This window comes from Adiantum capillus-veneris, chromosome 28 (assembly GCF_014529385.1).
Source record: "Adiantum capillus-veneris isolate H3 chromosome 28, ASM1452938v2, whole genome shotgun sequence".
NCBI lineage: Eukaryota > Viridiplantae > Streptophyta > Polypodiopsida > Polypodiales > Pteridaceae > Adiantum > Adiantum capillus-veneris.
Window position 1 is genome coordinate 94600788 of NC_140958.1, and position 21066 is coordinate 94621853.

The 21066-nt window shown below is 44.8% G+C and overlaps 1 protein-coding gene across 1 annotated transcript in view; it reads right to left on the reverse strand.

Annotated features, from left to right (window-relative positions):
- The window catches only part of LOC147420912 (P-loop containing nucleoside triphosphate hydrolases superfamily protein), a 114297-nt gene that overhangs the window by 45418 nt on the left and 47813 nt on the right, over positions 1–21066 (reverse strand). The window contains exons 19-21 of the mRNA XM_086504067.1: positions 2545–2627; positions 2300–2450; positions 2135–2215 (exon numbers count right to left, since the gene is read on the reverse strand). Coding sequence (XP_086360193.1) covers positions 2135–2215; positions 2300–2450; positions 2545–2627 — 315 coding nt within the window. The remainder of the gene's footprint in view (positions 1–2134; positions 2216–2299; positions 2451–2544; positions 2628–21066) is intronic.

Genomic DNA, 21066 nt, shown 5'->3' on the forward strand with positions numbered 1-21066 from the left:
ACACGTCTCCTTTGCTCCTCTTCTAGTGGCAAGTTGATGATGGTTGGCGTGGGAGTGGGGGTTATTTCCTTGCCTTCCCCTTTCTTGACAACCTCGATCCATTTTTCGGCCTTTTCTGCTTTTTGTTGGGTCTTTGTGATGATATCTACCCACGAGGACGTCATTTCTTTTTGTTGCTCCCCACTTCTTTGATGGCTCGCACTTGTTCCTTAATCGTGTTAAGCTCTTCGATGACAGAGGGTTGAAGCTCTCCTTCTTCGAGGGCATTCTGCGATCGCACCTCTGCAAGCTCTTTCTTGAGTATTGCGATTTCCTCATCTTGGGCCTTCACGAGATCCTCGAGAGTCTGTATCGTGCTTTCCTATATTGCCACTCTTGCGTCGAGTTCGTTAATTGTACCTAAGAGGTGGCAGTTAATCTGGTTGATGGACTCGCTCAATTCTTCTTTGCACTTTTGAATGGCATCCTCCACTGGGTCATCCTTGCTATTTTGCTTTCTCATGATTGAGAGTTCGCAACAAGAGAGGGGGAGGGTGAGGGGAAAGATGGGGGGGGGGGGGGGGGGGGGGGGGGGGGGGGGGGGGGACAAAGGCAAAGCTTTTTTTTTTCCTTCTCTCTCTACACGTGCAGGCTCTTTCTCTCTCTACGCTCGCAGTTTTTTTTCCTCTCTCTCTCTCTCTCTCTCTCTCTCTCTCTCTCTCTCTCTCTCTCTCTCTACGCTTGAAAAAATGTCTCTTTCTCTCTCTACGCCTAAAAAACGCCTCTCTTTCTCTCTCTACGCCTAAAAACGCATGTTTCTCTCTCTACGCTCAGGGACCACTCTCTCTCTACGCTCTTGGACCAAATTCTCTCTCTACGCTGGGAAAGAGTGCTCATTCTCTCTCTACGCAAGGGCTGCAGGAAAGGGGGGCAGTGAGCAGTGGGTGGGGGGCAGGGGGTGCAGCGCGCGCGGGCATGGGCATGGGGCGGGGAGCGCGCGAGCGAGCAGTGGGTGGGGAGGTGCAGCGCGCGCGGGTGCAGAGCAGGGGCAGGGCAGCAGGAGCAGGGCAGAGCAGCGGGAGCAGGGGGGGTGCAGCGCGCGCGGGCAGAGAGAGAGAGAGAGAGAGAGAGAGAGAGAGAGAGAGAGAGAGAGAGAGAGAGAGAGAGAGAGAGAGAGAATCTAGAGAATACTGAAAGGGGGAAAGCCTGTTCATAGAGAAACCATGTAGCTCAAATCATGCAAAGCAATAGATTTTCAGATAATGGAGCTACAAATTAATACCCAAGAGGACAAGGAAGAAATTCTTACCAACCAAAATAAGGTGGTTCCATTTTTGGAAACGCAGAAAGACTATATATAGGAAGAAGTAACTTCACAAATTGACGAGAAAAGAGATTTGTGGCATGTGCAAAAGGTCAAGTAAAGATGGAAGTCCTACAAGATAAAGAGGAACAAAAGGCAGCTTATATTCCAGATGACAAAATCTACAATGGAGAGTCAAGCCATTCCATTCATTGATATCGGAGATTCCAATAACAATCAAAAGGAGCTGTGTGATTTGAGATATATGGTATTTTACCTTGTACAACTATTTTGTGGCTTTTTTCAGCAAGCTGAGAGTTTAAGAGAGAGGTCTTTTCCTTAACTTTCAAGATAGATTTCAAATACGAAGGTAATCTTTTTGAAACTTTATGCAAGTCCAATACTGAGGTAAAAACTCGGGAAGACAAACCAAACATCCAGGTCCTCAGTAACAGCAAGCCAACATTTTAAAAAGAAGCACATGCCATTTCATCTCGAGAAAGTTAAATAAAATTTGAGTAATATCAGGCCAAAGTTGCTAAAGAAACCAAAGCAACTTGTCTGAGAGTATAGCTCTTGCAATAGGTTATTATCTGCTCCCCTCATTGGGAACTTTTTACCCTCATAATCCTTCAAAACATATAAGACACACACATTCACACAAACTCCTCGACCTGCATGACCAACTTCTTGTCTTCTAAACTTTATCCTAATAATCCTTCGGAACAAATATGCCACACACATTCACACAAACTCCTCAGACCTACATGACCGACTTCTTGTTTCTAAACTTTATCTATAGCTTTTGATTGAAAGACAAAACTTTTCTTCAGTTTACAACAAAAAGCTTACCGGAATGTCAATACCACGCCCAGCAACATCGGTTGCCACCAGACAGTTAAACCTTTTGTTGCGGAAGCCTTCTAAACTTATCTGTTTGATAACCAACATGAACCTATGTCAATTTGGCCCCCCCGGTGTGGCGGACTGCAAGAGATGGAAACAAAACAAACTCACCTCTCTCTGATCCTGAGTCTTTCCACCATGAAGAGTTGTCACACGATATCCCAGCTTGTCAAGTTGTCTTGCCAAAGCATCTGCTGATTTCTTGGTATTTACAAACACCATTGCAGTTTTCTCTCCAAGATCATTCAGCAAGCGTTGCAATCTGAGAACACCCGGGTTAGAAAAGGGGGGGTAATATTTGAAAAATACCATTGTTAGCATAGAATGTGAAGCGAGATGGTTCTATAGTGCAGTACCTATCCAGCTTCTCAGCCTCTTTGACCATGATAACGTGTTGCGTAATGAGTTCAGTCGCCTTGCCTGCCGTGCCTATTGTAACCTACAGAAAAATGAAATCTCTCAATCTCTCTCTCTCTCTCTCTCTCTCTCTCTCTCACACACACACACAGTGCCATCCGGGCCAATTTGGTGCCACAGGGCAATTTTGGCATGGCTGGTTTTTCCGACCAACAGATACATATGGCACGAGTGACGCAAAATTTCAATGGCCAAGGGGCGCCGATGATCCCTATTCCAGTGCCCATGTTGCAGACAATTCCCTATGACAATTTGGGAGCACTGGAAAAGCCAATTGCCTACAAAGAAGGTGGTGCAACTGTGAAGTTTGATACTTTCAGCGGCTTTGAGGATGAGGCAAAGGCTCTTACTTTCCTCCAACAGTTTGATACAGCTTATGCAAGGGGGATTTTACAAAGGCCTCCATGGTTAGGAAAGCTGCTACTTTCTTGAAAGGCAATGCACTTAGATGGTGGACAGCACTGTTGATGCAAGGACAGGCATCGACCACATGGGTATACTTCAAGCGAATGTTTTCATCTACATGGCTGTCAAATGAATTTGAAGCCGATGTCATGAAGGATTGGCACCAACTCACTGCAGCTACTTGCAAGAGCCTACAGGAGTACAATCGGAGGTTTTGTAAAGCGTTACTCTCAGTAACCTCCTACATGTTTGTGCCACTAACAGCGGAGATTGAGAAGTATTGTTGTGAGCTGCCTAAAGGGCTTCGAGATTACTGTACAAAGAACAAAGTGGCTACCCTCACTCTGCTTATGGAAGTTGCCAACACTGGTCTTGCCTTGTTGAAGGGAGAGGACAATGGGTTTCCGGGCAACTTGAAAGGGGGTTAGCAAAAGAAAAATTCAGCAAAGAAGCCCATTGTGAAAGTTACTCCTGAAGCATCCCAGGGGTCAAAAAAGGTAAACAAAGTCAAGGACTCAGCCGAAACCTCTAGAGCACGGGCTAAGAAATAGAAAAGGAAGCCTTCTGTGTGCAAGTCGTTCGAGGAAAAGAAAGTTCTAATGGCTACGAACAAATGTTTCCTATGCGAGCAACCTGGTCACTTTGCTACAAATTGTCCACAAAGAAGAAGACCAGCCGATTTGGATGACAAAGAAGACAGGAAAGGCAAGAAGGCCCAAACCACAGCCGGTTTAGTGCCAGATATGGTGGGTGATAGGCCAAGTTCAGATGCCAGTGAGCTATGCAAAGCGTGGGGTAAAGTCAGAGACCAAACAACACTTATCTTCTTTGATCCACATACTAAAGCAAACTCTATCTCAGCGGAGTTGGCCATCAAGTTGGGCATCAAAGCTGAAGAGATGGGGTACACAGCAGAGGCAGGGTTGGCATGTCCTGGGCACTCAATGTGTGACGCCTATCATTGGAAAGTTGTGTCTGCATATTCGGTCATATGTGGGCACAAAAGAATTTTACATCATGCCACTAGAAGGGTGCGATGCGCTGTTGGGAATCTCGTGGATGTTGTGTATACATAAAGTGTTGGATGCCTTCAACAAAAAGAACACACTTCAGCATAGGGGCAAAACTCACATGCTTGATGTAAAGCTTAGAGGGGAGTCTGTCCCTATTGTGAGTTCCAGCAGGGGAATTGGTTTCGCGCAAGTTTTGGGGCTATTCTACTGCTGAAATTTGGCCAAATCAAGTGGTATCTAGTTGGATATAGATAAAGGATTCCCAGAACCTTACTTTGTAATTTACCCTCTCAAAGAATAAAGAAATACCGAAAGGGGCGCCAATTTTGGGGCCTACAGGTTGTCGGCATCTGCTCGGAGCATTCTAGCTTCCGAGCCGTGTGTGGGATTAAGTGTTAATTCCCGTCGCAGGTTTCCTTTGCAAAGTACTCTGTGTGTGTCTAAAGTAAAGAATTTCGGGTGAAAGCCAACGCCTACTGCCCCACGGGCCGGTTTCATGGTTCCATTGCCGGGATATCAATCACTTTTTCCTCAAGAAGTGAGCCTCGGTTGTTTTGGGTAAAGACATAGAGTATAGGAACGCGGGATTACACTATGGCCGACAAAGGGAAGGGCATTATGGAAGAGGGTTCCTCTTCACAGGACAGACAGGAAATGCCGCATGTACACCCTGCTAAAAAGCGATCAAATTAGGGTTGATTTTCTGCTGCATTTTTAGGGTTTGCAAGTATGAACCAAGATGAGATAGGGAGAGGTCTCACGGCGGTAGATTGGCCACTAGATCTCTTGCGAGACTGACGTGGGTCTGCTAGGTGACACGCTGCTTGCCGATTCTCTGAGGCGATTGCTTGGATTCTTTGACGCATCGGTAAATCATCTTGAAATTTGAGCCTACTTGGTCGTGGGTGGTACATCAATGTTGTGGAATTATGCTCGTTTGCAAAGGGAAGAGCCTCTTGCACAGGTAAAAAGTTAAGGGACAGGTTGCAAGATGCTATGTGGTGAAGTTCAAGAACTATCCACCTATGGATGCAAAGTAGATGGAAGAGCATGAACTGTCAGAGTCACCAAATGTATTGCAGCTTTACCTTGAAGCCTTTGGGTTACAGCCTACGTATGCCCCAATCCACTGCCTGCAAAGGAGGGGTAATGATAGAGCTAGCACATCAAATGTACTCATGGATTTAGTGCAACAGCAGTGTACAGTTTGACAAAAGTATGAAGGTCTCATTAAGTCATCTGTACATATGTTTTGGCAGTCTTTCTTGCGGATACATGCGATGATAAAAGGGTGCTTACCACACAAGATCATCTATGGCATGTATTTAGGGTATGCAATCGAGGACGTTTGCGATTTCAAGAGGGGGGTATGTCACGAGGACGTGGCAATTGCTAACCTTAGTTGTTGGTTTCTTTCCAATGATTTTTGTTTACTTTTGAAGACCCTCTTTTTGAAGTTGCAAATGGTCGGACATATGTATGGCCAATGTGAATGGTAGTTCACCCGCAGACGGGAAGTTGGTCGGCACTGGAACTCGTAAAGTAAAAGGATGTCTAGGCTCAGTTCAAGATCATGTAGGTATCCCCGTCGCACTTAGCAAGTTGGTGGATACTAGGAAGTGAACTCAATAAAGGTATAAAGTCAAGGTGGGATCACTAAGACAAAGTATCCAACAGTTGGGCTACATTGCACTTTTGGATGCGGTCCCAATGAGCATAAATGGTCAGATGACCAATGGGAGCCCCACGGAAGCATCTCCTAAAATTTAGGGAACTGCTATTTTGGGCCATGAAATCTGTTCGCGTCATTACCTTCGGTATGACCAAGGGAACATTTTATTACTTTGCTGCAAAGTCAACTGATGCACCGGTTGAGAGATTTATAAGCAGGAAGCCGAATGCGGAGAAATTGCATGTATGAGTGCCAAGTGGCACTTTTTGGTCAATTTACCAAGTTTTGGAAAACAAAACTCGTAACTGACTTTTTGGAGCAGTTTTGGAGGCTGATAACTGTGATTTTCAGCCATTTCTCTCCATTTTTGAGCTTCCCATGACTTTACCTAGGACAAAGAAGCTCATTTTCAGCATTGGAAGGCGTCAGATGCGTGTTTACAGGGCTATTTTTCTGCGTTTTCAACGATACGCAGGTTTTGGCAACCATGGAAATCTTCTCCTTTTGCATCTATTTGTTCACAGATGCATTACAGGTCAAGGGCAGCAGAGGGGGCGCTTGATTTATGCTAGGGGGATACTTCATTGAGAACCTGTCACAGGTTAAGAGCTATGGAGTGCTTTCTTTCCCTCCCATGTACAGTGTGGTGCTAGGAGTGATGCCCTGCACACTACACACTGCTCTCTCTCTCTCCCCTACGTGCAGTTATGTGATGCCCCACAAGAGGGCTCTTCATTTGACTGATGTACAACTTTGTGGGTTCATGCTTTTGTGCTGAGGCAAGAGCCTCCTTGAGCAAGAACACGGGTAGCTAACTGCTACTCCAAAGCAGGCACCGGTGAGGGTCATAACCTCACCGTAGACGTGCGTTTTCAACGTTGTGTATGCGCTGTAAACTGACTGTTTTTCAGCAATACGGACGCCAGAACCATTGGGAATAGTGCCCCACTCGCAAAGGACAGTTAGGGGACAGTTTGGGGCTGAAAATAGGGCAAAAACCAGTGGGGAATTGGTTTCGCACAAGTTTTGGTGCTATTATGCTGCCGAAATTTGGCAATGGAAGTGAATTCCAGCAGGGGAATTGGTTTCACGCAAGTTTTGGGGCTATTATGCTGCCGAAATTTGGCCAAATCAAGTGGTATCTAGTTGGATATAGATAAAGGATTCCCAGGACCTTACTTTGTAATTTACCCTCTCAAAGAATAAAGAAATACCGAAAGGGGCGCCAATTTTGGGGCCTACAGGTTGTTGGCGTATGCTCGGAGCATTCTAGCTTCCGAGCCGTGTGTGGAATTAAGTGTTAATTCCCGTCGCAGGTTTCCTTTGCAAAGTACTCTATGTGTGTCTAAAGTAAAGAATTTCGGGTGAAAGCCAACGCCTACCGCCCCACAGGCCGGTTTCATATGCTCTTACTACAGAAGGTTTATCACGAACATTGTTGAGATTGCTTCACCCCTACATGCTTTGCAAAAGAAACACGTCACGTTCAAGTGGACACAAAAAGAGATTTCAACTTTTAATTTCTTAAAGGAAATGATGACTTCGGATCCAGTAAATGTCCTACCAGATCTCAAGAAGTCATTTGTCGTCCAGTGTGATATGTGTGGCAACAGTATTGGGGCAGTGTTGATGCAAGATGGTCGGGTAGTAGCTTACGAGAACAGAATCTTGCAAGGGCCAAAAAAGAGGATGCAAATCTACGAGAGAGAGCTACTGGCCGTGATTCATGTGCTTTCTAGTCGGAAGCACTACCTTATGTGTTGATTTTGTTCTTCAGACAGATCATCAAGCCTTGTAATACTTGTTGATGCAGCCAAAGTTATCCAAAAAGTCATACAACGGAACGCTCCTCAGACATCGGCCTCCATCGTTCCGAGGTTTTCAAACATACAACGAAACGCTCCCCAAGCATCGGCCTGCGTCAATCCGAGGTTCAAACAATACCAAAACAGTATTAAAACCAGAGTCACACATTTCAAATGGTCACCAAAACAAGTTCAAAACAAATACCATCCATTTCAAACAGGATTACCAAACAAGTTCTCAAACAGAACTCAAACTTAAAAAACAATCTCGATATCAGTCGAGCTCAAAAAGTCGACTAATTTTCCATCCAGAAACCTACATAAAAAATTAGGGTTAGGTTCCTTCCAGAGACAACCACAACATGGTCCTCCATCAGCTCTTGGACAGATAGTGTTCCTCTGACGGCGATGGTAGTCCCAAGACATAGCAATCACACCGAACCTCCAAGGTCATCAGCTCGTGAAGAGACATCTACTAAGAGATGTCAAGAAATTTCAAGTTATAATGTGCTAGCGTCTACATGCAAGCATTTCAGGATACCCCATTCTGCCAGAAGTTGCACTCCGAAGAAAGATGTCAAAAACCATATAACTTTGAGCGAGAAAGCTTGCCAAGTCTTTCGTAGCTATAGACATCAGCATCTGCGTGGCACTACTTTTGAGAAAAACAGTGACTCGAACCAAATCTTGGATCCTTCTCTTGCAAGTGATCTTTTTGGCTTATTCCCTGTAGGACATGAGCGGTGAAGACGGGAGCGCGCCCGATACGCAATGTATGAAGGGTCGAAGTGGCCAATAAGTCCGGGGTCGGAGCACTTCAATAGCTACTATACTGAAAGAGAGAGAGAGAGAGAGAGAGAGAGAGAGACGACACACGACATGGAGTGGCGAAATTCCACCCCAGAGAGTATTGGCCCCAAACCTTGGCGCTTCTTTCGGTATTTATTTATATTGCATCAACAAAGTACAAGCCGATACTCCAGACTCTGCACCTTTGCCAAGAAGCATGCCAGAGAATAAGCCCTAACCTCATATTTAAAGGCACTTGGCCTAAAAAGCAATTACAGTGAAAAGCCTTCAAACTCAAAACATCTGGTCCAAAAGCAAAGCCAAAAAGCTGCCAGTGTAAATCATGGAAGTCTGTACAACCTGCCACGTAATCAGCCAGCGTAAATCACGGAAATCCGTAAAGCCTGCGACGTCATCATGTCAGCGCAAATTTCAAAAATCTGCCACGTCATCAGTTTGCGCAAGTCTTGAGAGTCCAGCTTTATTTAAATCCTTTATGTCACTCTGGGCCCCATCGGACGGGCTCCCCATAAGTTGGTAGGACTTCTTCTTTTGTTATTTGTTCTCTTAGGGTTTAGGCCCCTTGGCTGACATCTCCAAGTTGGCTCCCTTCTTCAAGGCTTTGACACGTCAGCAGTTTGTTACATCTCCCCTTCGTAATTGTCCGCGATTACAGAATATCTGCAAAACAACTCAAGTTAGCTCAAAAAACATATAAATCCGAAGGACATTTGGAGGGACAATCAGTTTGCTCTTTTCAATATTTATTAAGGAGTTAGCTTCTTGTTTCTGCTCTTTTGATCAAGGAGTTAACTTCTCTTTTCGGCTGTTTTGATCAAGGAGTTAACTTCTCCTTTCGTCCAGATCGAAACTCTTGATATTCCGGCGTAGTAAAATTAGCCTCACACCCAGACCGTATTGATCTTCCACAGGTGTCTTCATGCGCTAAAATTACATACCCAGGCAATCTCATCCAATTAGGAATTTTCAATAGTTGGCACATCACAACGCAACACAAATGCATGTTACAAGACATGGAAACATAAAGCCATCGATGAACACTCCTCCCGCATAACCTAACAAGGTCCGAGCCGGGAGATAATCAACGACTCCCACGTCACTCCTCCCGCATAACCTAAAAAGGTCCGGGCCGGGAGATATAGAGGCCTTTTACAACCAAACGCCCCCCAGACCGCAGCCTGCGTCGTTTGGAGGTGCTGAGAGTAACTACTGCTCAGACTTCTTAATACTCCTCCCGCATAACCATCTAGGTCCAGGCCGAGAGTCACAACAACAATTATTTTACAAGCATACAACCAGACGCTCCCTAGGCATCGGCCTGCGTCGTTCGGAGGTTTTCAAACATACAACGAAATGCTCCCAAGGCATCAGCCTGCGTCGTTCCGAGGTTCAAACGATACCAAAACAGTATTTCTCACTTCTCCACCTGGGAGTAAAATCACCAATTATTGAAACCAGTATCAAACCAGAGTCAAACAATTTAAATCAGCACCAAAACACGTCAAAACAGATAGCATCCATTTCAAACAAATTCCAAACAGAATCACCAAACAAGTTCTCAAACAGATTTCAAACTTAAAAAGCAATCTCGACATCAGTCGAGCTCGAAAAGTCGATTGACTTTCCATCCTTAAACCTGCACCAAAATTAGGGTTAGGTTCATTCCATAAGGTCGTAGCCGAGCACAGCATGGTCCATGCAAGCATTTCAAGATACCCACTCTGCCAGAAGTTGCACTCCATGGTTTCCATGGCAAGCATTTCAGGATACCCACTCTGCCAGAAGTTGCACTCCGAAGGAAGATGTCAGAAACCATGTGTAACAAACTACTGACGTGTCAACCTACTGAAGAATGGAGCCAACTTCTAGATGCTGGCCGAGGAGCCTAAACCCTAAGAAGAACCAGTAACAGAAGAAGAAGTCCTACCAACTTATGAGGACCCGTCCGATGGGGCTCCAAGTGTCACAAAGTGATGACATGGCTGCCCTAAACCATAATTCTTCTGAAACCCTAATTCTTCTGAAACCCTTACCCTAAAATCAAAAACCCTAATTCTGTCCGAAACCCTAATTCTGTTGAAACCCTAACCCTAAAATCAAAAACCCTAATTCTGCCCGAAACCCTAACCCTGAAATCAGAAACCCTAACCCTAACCCTAACCCTTTGCTGACATGGCACACTGACACGTGGCTTGCTGTACGGACGCCAACGCGATATACGAAAAGCTGGCAGCTTTTGGCATCGCTTTTTGGACCAGGAGCTTTTGAGTTTTAAAGGCTTTTCACTGTAAAAGCTTTAAATATGAGGTTAGGGCTCATTCTCTCGCATACTTCAGGACGAAGGTGCAGAGTCTCGAGTACCGACTTGTACTGTGTTGATGCAATATAAAGAAATACCAAAAGGGGCGCCAAGGTTTGGGGCCAATACTCTTTGGGGTGAAATTCCGCCACTCCGTGTCGCGTGTCGTCTCTCTCTTTCAGTTCAATCGTTATTGAAGTGCTAAAAGTCTGTTAAGTCTGTTCTTTTCTATTGGCACGTGGTGTCCGCCTTGTGACAGTAGTATCAGAGCATCAGGCGTGTGCTTTTCAGAAAGCATACCGGTCCTACAAAAGAGGAGACAGAGCTATTGGAATTTTTATTTGAGGCATCTTGGACTTAATAGCCACTCCCACCCTTACTTCATCGCGCATCGGACACGCTCCCGTCTTCACCACTCATGTCTTACAGGCCATAAGCCATTAAGATCACTTGCAAAGAAGGATCGGATATTTGTTTCAAGTCACTGTTTTTCTCAAAAGAAGTGCCATGCAGATGTTGATGTTTATAGCGACCAAGCCGCACACTCCAACTACTTAGCAAGCTTTCAAGAAAAAAAAAATTGTCCGACGTTATATGGTTTCTGACATCTTCCTTCGGAGTGCAACTTTTGGCAGAGTGGGGTATCCTAAAATGCTTGCCATGGAAACCCTAGCAGATTATAACTTCAAATTTCTCGACATCTCTAAGTAGATGTCTCTTCACGAGCAGATGACCTTGGAGGTCCAGTACGATTGCTATCTGGGGACTACCATCACCGCCAAAGAAACATTGTTTCAGGATGGAAAGTCAGTCGACTTTTCGAGCTCGACTGATGTCGAGATTCCTTTTTAAGTTTGAGTTCTGTTTAAACATTGTTTGAGAAAGTATTGTTTGGAATTTGTTTTAAATGCTTGGTATCTGTTTTGAACCTGTTTTGGTGCCGATTTGAATTGTTTGACTCTGGTTTTAATACTGGTTTCAATAATTGGTGATTTTACTCCCGGGTGGAGAAGTGAGAAATACTGTTTTTGTATTGTTTGAACCTCGGAACGACGCAGGCCGATACCTGGGGAGCGTTTCGTTGTATGTCTGAAAACCTCGGAACGACGAAGGCCGATGCCTGCGGAGCGTTCCGATGTATGCTAGAAAACCTCCGAACGACGCACGCCGATGCTTGAGGAGCGTTTGGTTGTATGCTTGAACCTCCAAGCGACCCAAACTGCAGTCTGGGGAGCGTTTGGTTGTACAGTCCTCTAAACTCATGTCCCGGACCTTTTTAGGTTATTTGCGGGGAGAGTGATGAGGTAGTCGTTGAGTAGCTTCATACCGCAGACCGTTTGTCTCGGGGAAGTGCTCAGCGGCGATGTTTGTTGTGTCTTGTAACATGCATATGTAAGCATTTGTGTTGCATTGTGATGTGCCAATTACTGAATATTCCTAATTGGATGAGATTGCCTAGGTATGTAATTTTAATGCATCAAGACACCCGTGGAAGATCAGTACGGTTTGGGTGTGATGGCTAATTTTACTACGCCGGAATATCAAGAGTTCCGATCTGGACGAAAGTAGAAGCCAACTCCTGGATCAAAAGAGTAGAAACGAGAAGCTAACTCCTTGATCAAAACAGCAGAAAGGAGAAGCTAACTCCTTGATCTAAAGAGCAGAAAGGAGAAGCTAACTCCTTCATAAAAAGAGCAAACTTATCGTCCCTTGGAATGTCCCTCAGATATTTTCTCGAGCTAACCTGAGTTGTTTTGTAGATATGCTGTAATCGCGGACGATTGCTCGCTTTCAAGAAGGGGAGATGTAACAAACTACTGACGTGTCAACCTACTGAAGAATGGAGCCAACTTGCAGATGCTGGCCGAGGGGCCAGTAACAGAAGAAGAAGTCCTACCAACTTATGGGGACCCGTTCGATGGGGCCCCAAGTGTCACAAAGTGATGACATGGCTGCCGAAAACCCTAATTCTGCTGAAACCCTAACCCTAAAATCAAAAACCCTAATTCTGCCCGAAACCCTAATTCTGCTGAAACCCTAACCCTAAAATCAAAAACCCTAACTCTAACCCTAACCCTGGTTTGCTCACGTGGCGGGCTGACACATGGCCTGCTGTACGGACACCAGCGCAATTTACGAAAAGCTGGCAGCTTTTGGCATTGCTTTTTGGACCAGGAGCTTTTGAGTTTTGAAGGCTTTTCACTGTAATTGCTTTTTAGGCCAAGGGCCTTCAAATATGAGGTTAGGGTTCATTCTCTGGCATGCTTCAGTACGAAGGTGCAAAGTCTGGAGTACCGGCTTGTACTATGTTGATGCAATATAAAGAAATACTGAAAGGGACGCCAAGGTTTGGGGCCAATACTCTTTGGGGGTGGATTTTCGCCACTCCGTGTCGCGTGTCGTCTCTCTCTTTCAGTTCAATTGTTATTGAAGTGCTAAAAGTTTGTTCAGTCTGTTCTTTTCTATTGGCACATGGTGCTCGCCTTGTGATACCATATAACTTCGGGCAAAACTTTTCTTGAAAGCTTGCCAAGTCCTTGGAAGTGTGCGGCTTGGTAGCTATAGACATCAACATCTGCATGGCACTGCCTCTGAGAAAAACAACAGGTCGAAACAAATCTTAGATTCTTCTCTTGCAAGTGATCTCTTATGGCTTATGCCCTGTAAGACATGAGAGGTGAAGATGGGACTCTTTGTGAATTGTAGATAATTGTTGCGTAAGATGAATAGCAGCTGGATTCTTGACTTGATGGTGTCTGTGGATATCCTGTTTGGAATGTTGACCATAATTAGCAAAGAATGGAGTGTGACGGGTGGAGGCATGAAAGCTGTTGTTATAGGAGAATTCTACTAGCAGTAGGAGCTCGACCCAATTATCCTGGTGATAATTGATAGTACAACGGAGATACTGTTCCAAACTTGATTTACTCTCTCTGTTTGTCCATCACTTTGTGGGTGATTGGCTGAGGAGAGGTTGATTTGTACTCCGAATAGCTTGAATAAGCTTTTCCAAAAGCTAGAGATGAATTGTGGGCCTCGATCAGAAACTATGTCATCCGGTAATACGTGATAACGATAGATATGCTGTAGAAAGAGTTTCGTCGTACCTTCGCCGGTGATGGTTTTAGTGGTTGAAATGAAGTGTGCCCTTTTTGTAAACCGATCCACGACTACTAAAATAGAGTCAAATCCTTGTGACAAGGGTAGCTCTACAATGAAATCCATGGAGATGGATGACCATGGTTTGCTTGGAATGGGCAAGGGATGGAGTAACCCATGAGGACGATGACGAGGGGCCTTTGATTTATTGCAAGTGTCACAAGTGCCTACATACTCCTTGACAAGCTTCCACATTTGAGGCCACCAAAAGTCAAGGGAGAGAAGCTAAATTGTCTTATTAACCCCAAAATGCCCTGCTAATGGAAGATCATGCCGTTGTTGAAGTACCTCCAAGCGTGTTGGTCCTGGCGGAATATAGAGAAGACCCTTATAGTAAATTAGTCCATCAATTTCTTGAAAGTCCTCATTAACCTCTTATCCTTGTAGTAGTTGTCTAATATTCTGAGCAAGTGGGTCTTTGGCAATTTGCGTCTTCACCTTAGAAAGAAAAGTTTAGCTCATGGTGGCGTTTAGCTTAAGCTGCTCAGGTTTCAAAATCACTGACTCTTGTTGATCAAATGCTGCGTCGCCTTCTCTAGGTGCAACGTAGGATCTTCTTGATAAGGCATTTGGCTTACCTTGTTGACGGCCAGGTCTATAAGAGATAAGAAAATCAAACCATGAAAGGATACCACTCCACCTGGCTTGGAGACAATTCAAGACGCGGAATGCCATGAAGTATTCCAAATTCTTGTGATCTGTATAGACAGTGATCTTACGAGGAGCTCCTTCAAGTAGGGGACGCCAAGTGTCGAAGGAGTCGATGATTGCTAAGAGCACTTTGTCATGGATTTCATAATTGATTTTTGCAGCAGAGAACTTGTGGGAATGAAAAGCCACTGGATGTACTCGACCATCCTCTTATACGTGGGATAAAATATTGCCAAGGGCAAAATCTGAAGCGTCTGTTTCTAGGATGAAAGGCTTTGTAAATTGTAGGATCTGCGTGAATTAGAATGCGTGCGGTCGTGAAAGCTTGCTTGAGAGTCTGAAATGCTTTCGCGGCCTCTCGAGTCCCAGACAAACTTATTATGGCATGTCAACCTTGTGAGTGTTGTAACCACCTTGGAGTATGCCTGTATAAAGATACGATAAAAATTTGCAAATCCAAGGAAACATTGAACATCTCTTACCGAGGTGGGTGTCTCCCAATCAAGGATGGTTCGAACCTTCTTTGGATCCATAGAGATTCCCTTTTCAGAAATTACATAACCAAGAAATTCCACCTCAAAGAGTTAGCTTCTCCTTTCGGTTGTTTTGATCAAGAAGTTAGCTTCTCCTTTCTGCTCTTTTGATCAAGGAGTTAGCTTCTCCTTTCGTCCAGATCGGAACTCTTGATATTCCGGCATAGTAAAATTAGCCATCACACCCAGACCGTACTGATCTTCCACGGGTGTCATGATGCACTAAAATGACATACCCAGGCAATCTCATCCAATTAGGAATATTCAGTAATTGACACATCACAATGCAGCACAAATGCTTACATATGCATGTTACAAGACACAACAAACAGCGCCGTTGAGCACTCCCCCCAGACAAACGGTCTGCGGTATGAAGCTACTCAACGACTACCTCGTCACTCCCCCCTCAAATAACCTAAAAAGATTCGGGCCATGAGCTCAGAAGACTGTACAACCAAACGCTCCGCAGACCGCAGTGTGCGTCGCTTGGAGGTTCAAGCATACAACCAAACGCTCCCCAGGCATCGGACTCCGTCGTTCGAAGGTTTTCTAGCTTACAACGGAACGCTCACCAGGCATGGGCCTGCGTCGTTCCGAGGTTCAAACAATATCAAAACAGTATTTCTCACTTCTCCACCCGGGAGTAAAATCACCAATCATTGAAACCAATATCCAACCAGAGTCAAACAATTCAAATCGGCACCAATACAGGTTCAGAACAAACACCCTCCATTTCAAACAAATTCCAAACAAGATCACCAAACAAGATCAAACAAAACTCAAACTTAAAAAGCAATCTCGACATAAGTCGAGCTCAAAAAGTCGACTGACTTTCCATCCTGAAACCTGCACCAAAAATTAGGGTTAGGTTTCTTCCATAAGGTCGTAGCCGAGCACAGCATGGTCCATCAGCTCTTGGACAAACAGTGTTTCTTTGGCGGCAATGGTAGTCCCGAGATAGCAATCGCACTGGACCTCCAAGGTTATATGATCGTGAAGAGACATCTACTGGGAGATGTCGAGAAACTTCAAGTTATAATCTGCAAGGGTTTCCATGGCAAGCATTTCAAGATACCCCACTCTGCCAAAAGTTGCATCCAAAGGAAGATGTCAAAAACCATACAACTTCGAGCAAAATTTTTCTTGAAAGCTTGCCAAGTACCAGGAGTATGCTGCGTGGTAGCTATCAACATCTGCATGGAACTAATGTCTCTAAGAGAATCAGTGACTCGAAACAAATCTTGGATCCTTCTCTTGCAAGAGATCTTAATGGCTTATGTCCTGTAAGACATGAGTGATGAAGACGGGAGCGCGCCCGATGCGCGATGAAGTAAGGGTGGGAGTGGCTAATAAGTCCGGGTTGGAGGGCCAAGATACCTCAAATAAAATTCCAATAGCTCTGTCTGCTCTTTTGTAGGACCGGCATGCTTTCAGAAAAGCACACGCTTGATGCTCTGATACCACTGTCACAAGGCGGGCACCACGTGCCAATAGAAAAGAACAGACTATTAACACTTTAATAACAACTGAATCGAGAGAGAGAGAGAGAGAGAGAGAGAGACGACATGCGACACAGAGTGGCGGAATTCCACCCCAGAGAGTATTGGCCCAAACCTTGACACCCCTTTCGGTATTTCTTTATATTGCATCAACACAGTACAAGCCGGTACTCCAGACCCTGCACCTTCTCCAGGAAGCATGCCAGAGAATGAGTCCTAACCTCATATTTAAAGGCCCTTGGCCTAAAAAGCAATCACAATGAAAAGCCTTCAAAACTCAAAAGCTCCTGGTCCAAAAAGCAATGCCAAAAGCTACCAACGCAATTTACGAAAATCGGTACAACCTGCCACGTTATCATGTCAGTGCAATTTTCAAAAATCTGCCACGTCATCAGTTTTTGTGTGTGTGCGGGTCTTGCTTTATTTCAATCTTTTATGTCACTTGGAGCCCCACCGAACGGGGTCCCCATAAGTTGGTAGGACTTCTTCTTTTGGTACTTGTTCTTCTTAGAGTTTAGGCCCCTTGGCCAACATCTGCAAGTTGACTCCATTCTTTAGGGTTTTGCCTTGTCAGCAGTTTGTTACAGATCTTCACAAGTTCACGCACATTTAGGGTTTTGCTCACCACGATATCTGCATGTCTGACCCGGCTGCAACCATGTGAAACCATCAGCAACCCCCCCAAGTAGGTATGTCATCACTGCCAACCAGTAACCCATAGGATTTATGCCAGTTAATGCGTGCACCACTAGCAATGCAAAAAACCTCTAGGGCCTCCCGCATGGCATCCAGAGCAGCTAGCAAATAGCGCAACATCAGTATAGTGTCATCAGCAAACTCCTAATCGATAAGGTCCGGAGCTGTAGGTATTGGCATGGTCAAGCCACGAAATGCATGACTCTGAGCACGAAGAAAGTCGGACATAGTCTCTCCTACAAACAGATACAGATATGCTGCTAAAGGACATCCCTGACGGACAGATCGAGAAAGCTCAAAAGTGCGACTGACACGGCCACCAATAGTCATAGCACTGCTGGCAGTCCTGAAGAGAGCGGAAATGCCTGAGATCCATCTCGAAGGGAAACCCATCCTGGCTAAATGATCCTTCGAGAAAGTCCCACTCAACACGATCGTATGCTCTCTCGAAGTCTCTCTCTCTCTCTCTCTCTCTCTCTCTCTCTCTCTCTCTCTCTCTCTCTCTCTCTCTCTCTCTCTCTCTCGCAGCACTACTCATTCACAGTTTCCACTCTTTTGTTTTGCTCATTGCACATTCTTTCTCAAAGTAAGGAAGGCCCTCCCGTCCTTTAAGTAAAAGGAACCTTGCGCATCCATTGATCGAATCCTGAGCATACACGATCATTCACTTCCGTTGCACATTAGAGAGAGAGAGAGAGAGAAGAGAGAAAGTGTCACAAACAGCTAACGTGTCAAGCCACTGAAGAACGGAGCCAACCTGCAAATCCCAGCGGAGGGGCCTAAACCCTAAGTGAAGAAGCAGAAGCAACAGAAGAAGTTTTACCAACTTACAAAGTCTTGCCGAGTGGCTTATTTTTAAAGAAGAGTTCCCGCCAACTTTTGGGAGCTTGCCGATGGGGCCCAACTGACACAAAGAGAAAATAAAGCAAAACCCACATGCATAGAAGATGATGACGTGTCAGTTGTACGGACAACCCGCAAAATGCGCCGACTGCTGAAGGGGCAACTTGTACGGATTTTCGATTTTTGCGTTGGCTTGCTGACGTGGCAGCCTCTACAGATTTCCATGATTTATGCTGGCTAATTTTCAACGCCAACTTTTGGGACAGATGCTTTTGAGTCTGATTGCTTTTCATGTAAGTTCTTTCAAAGGCCAAGAGCCTTTAAATAGGTGCAAAGGGCTCATTCTTTGGCATCCTTCAGTGTGAAGAGGCAGGGAATTCCACCACTCCGTGAAACAAACTTGTACACCCGAAGTCAAGATTCTACTGCGACACAACAGAGATTCACTTCAAAACAGTTCTTCACCACTTCAAATCACAGTTCAAAAGAGAGTCGACACGGCCCGGCATAGTTCCGTGCCAAGGGGTATTGGCCCCAAAGACTGGCGCCCCTTTCGGTATTTCTTTTTATATTAATCTTTGAGCAAAGTACACCTCCCGTAGGGTCCTCCGCTCTCAGACCTCTGCGTCCAGATGCCTTGAAGAGTGAGGCCCTTAGGGCTTTCTTACAAGGGATGCCAAAAGCAGAGGTTCAAAATCAGTCAAACTCAAAATCAAAAGTTCCAAAAGCAATTGATCCTCAAAAACTGGTAAAAAGGAGCCAGAGCAAATTACGGAATTCCGTACATTACTACCACGTCAGCAGCTAGAGCCTAGCACAAAATCAGTGATTTCCATATAGTACTGCCACGTCAGCTGTCAACGCAAAATCAAGGATTTCCGTACAATACTGCCACGTCAGTTGTCAACGCAAAATCAAGGATTTCCGTGCAGTCAGTCACATCATAACTCTGTTGTGTGTGTGTGTGTGTCCGGGTTGCACTGCCACATCATCAATTTGTGACATACCCCCTCTTGAACGATTGTAATCGCCCTCGATTACACCTGCAAAACAAACAGAGGCCATAAACTGTCTTAGTAGACACTGGTTGTTAGTACCAACCCACTAGACACAACACATCTAGCACTTGTACAAATCGACAATCACATCACCGGACATCATAGGACATCACATAACAAATCACATTCAAATTCATTCCAAATCTCAGACCATGATTAATCGGCAACGTATTTAGTAATCGCATCTAGATCCATCTCGGACCTCACGGATGCCCAATTAACTAATCCTTATTGCAATCATGTGTATAGAGATTTATAAGACCGGATGCTACAGTCATTTCGTCTTTCAGCTCCTGCACTCAAACAAGTCAAGTACAAATCCATTAGTATCATTTCGGGAACTCCAGTTCATAAAGTCATTCAGCAGAATACTGTCATCCTAGCAGTATCCCTTAAGGGACATCAGTGACTCTAAAACAAAATCGGGGTAATCCATTGACAAAGGAACGGAGTGACTCCCCTCTTGTGCAAGCCCGCTGCACTAGATTCACCCATGCTGAAATCCGGGTTCTATCGCTAGATTATGCTAAACCGAATGCTTCAAGGTAAAGTTCCAAAATCTTAGGAGTATCTGCTAGGTCCTCCTCAATCCACTTCACATCCAATGCCGGATAGTTCTTGAATTTAACCAAGAACCGCCTCACTTTACCTTTAATCTGTTTTGGAACAAGTATCTCCTCGCTTTCCTCCACTTCGGGTTGCTCATATGGCTCCCCATCATCGGGCACATCGCCTTTAAAAGGCTTCAAGAGACTCACATGAAAAGCATTATGAATTCTCCAAGTGTCGGGCAGCTTCAGTCTAAACGAGACATCGTTTATCTTTTCTTTTATCTGGAAAGGTCCATAATACCTCATGCCAACCTTTGGAAAAAGCCGCTCCTTTCCTTTTTGTTTTCTTTGGCGTGCCTTCTCATAACATAAGAGCACCCAATCGTCTTCCTTTAATTTCAAATCGCAACGATGTCAATCTGCTGGCTTCTTATGTCTTTCTTGAGATTTCTCTAAATCCTTCCGGGCCTTGGCAAAAACAGTGTCCAAGTCCGTCGTGTACTGGTCGGCTTCAAAAATCTTCTCCAGGGTCTGGGGAATGTTTTGATCTACCAATTGATTCCCTTTTTCCTTTCTTTCCTTGTGCCCTTGGACCTGCAAGTAGCATCTTTCACTTCCCTGTCCATTGGCACGTCAGAATCAATCATCGAAACCCTAAGGTGCTTTATCATCTGATTCCTCTTCCTCTGAAATCCTTTGATGAACTTGCATCTGGTTTCCTTAGTTCGTCGGAACCCTCTAATTCGCCAGAATCCTGTAATGAGCTATCATCTGGTTCCTTTGTTTCATTCTCTTCACTGGAAGACTCTTACCTTTTTGATACTATCCTGCTCGTCGCCGCATAAGTCAATGAGCCGGCATGCATTCCATATCGTTGCTTCATCATGTCCCTTGGCATCAGACTTTTGGTTTAAAGCATAGTCTTGAATCTCTTTAGCAAATCATAGCAAAACCGCTCAATCTAGTCTTTCAAAAGAATCTTCGACGAGTATCCCAAAATCTCTGGCAATAGTCATCCAATGTATCTTTCTCAATCATTTTCAAGTGATGCCAAGGCATGATGACATCTCTTGCATATTCATCGTTCTTTTCAAGTAAAATGCCGCGTTTCGCTCCTTTGAATGTCCTCTGTGTACTGCACTTTGGAGACCTGTTCAGAAACTGTTCAGAATCTGGTCGTGGATTGCGAACGAAGGGATTGTGATGCTCTTCCTCTCTTAGCCTCTCTTGCCTGCACCAGGCTCTGATACCATGTAAAGAAAGAGGATGCAAGAGAGCTACACAAGACAAGCACAAAGCACACAGAGATGGAAAGCTTCTTCTTCTTCTCACAGAAAAGAGAGTACAAAATGACTAAGTGCTAAAACTGAAAAGTAGCACATATGTACATGCGGTCACTAAGTGTGAACTCGCTAGAAGCGTACTAGGCTGGCACTATAAGTGTAGTCCAGCTGTAGAATCACCGGC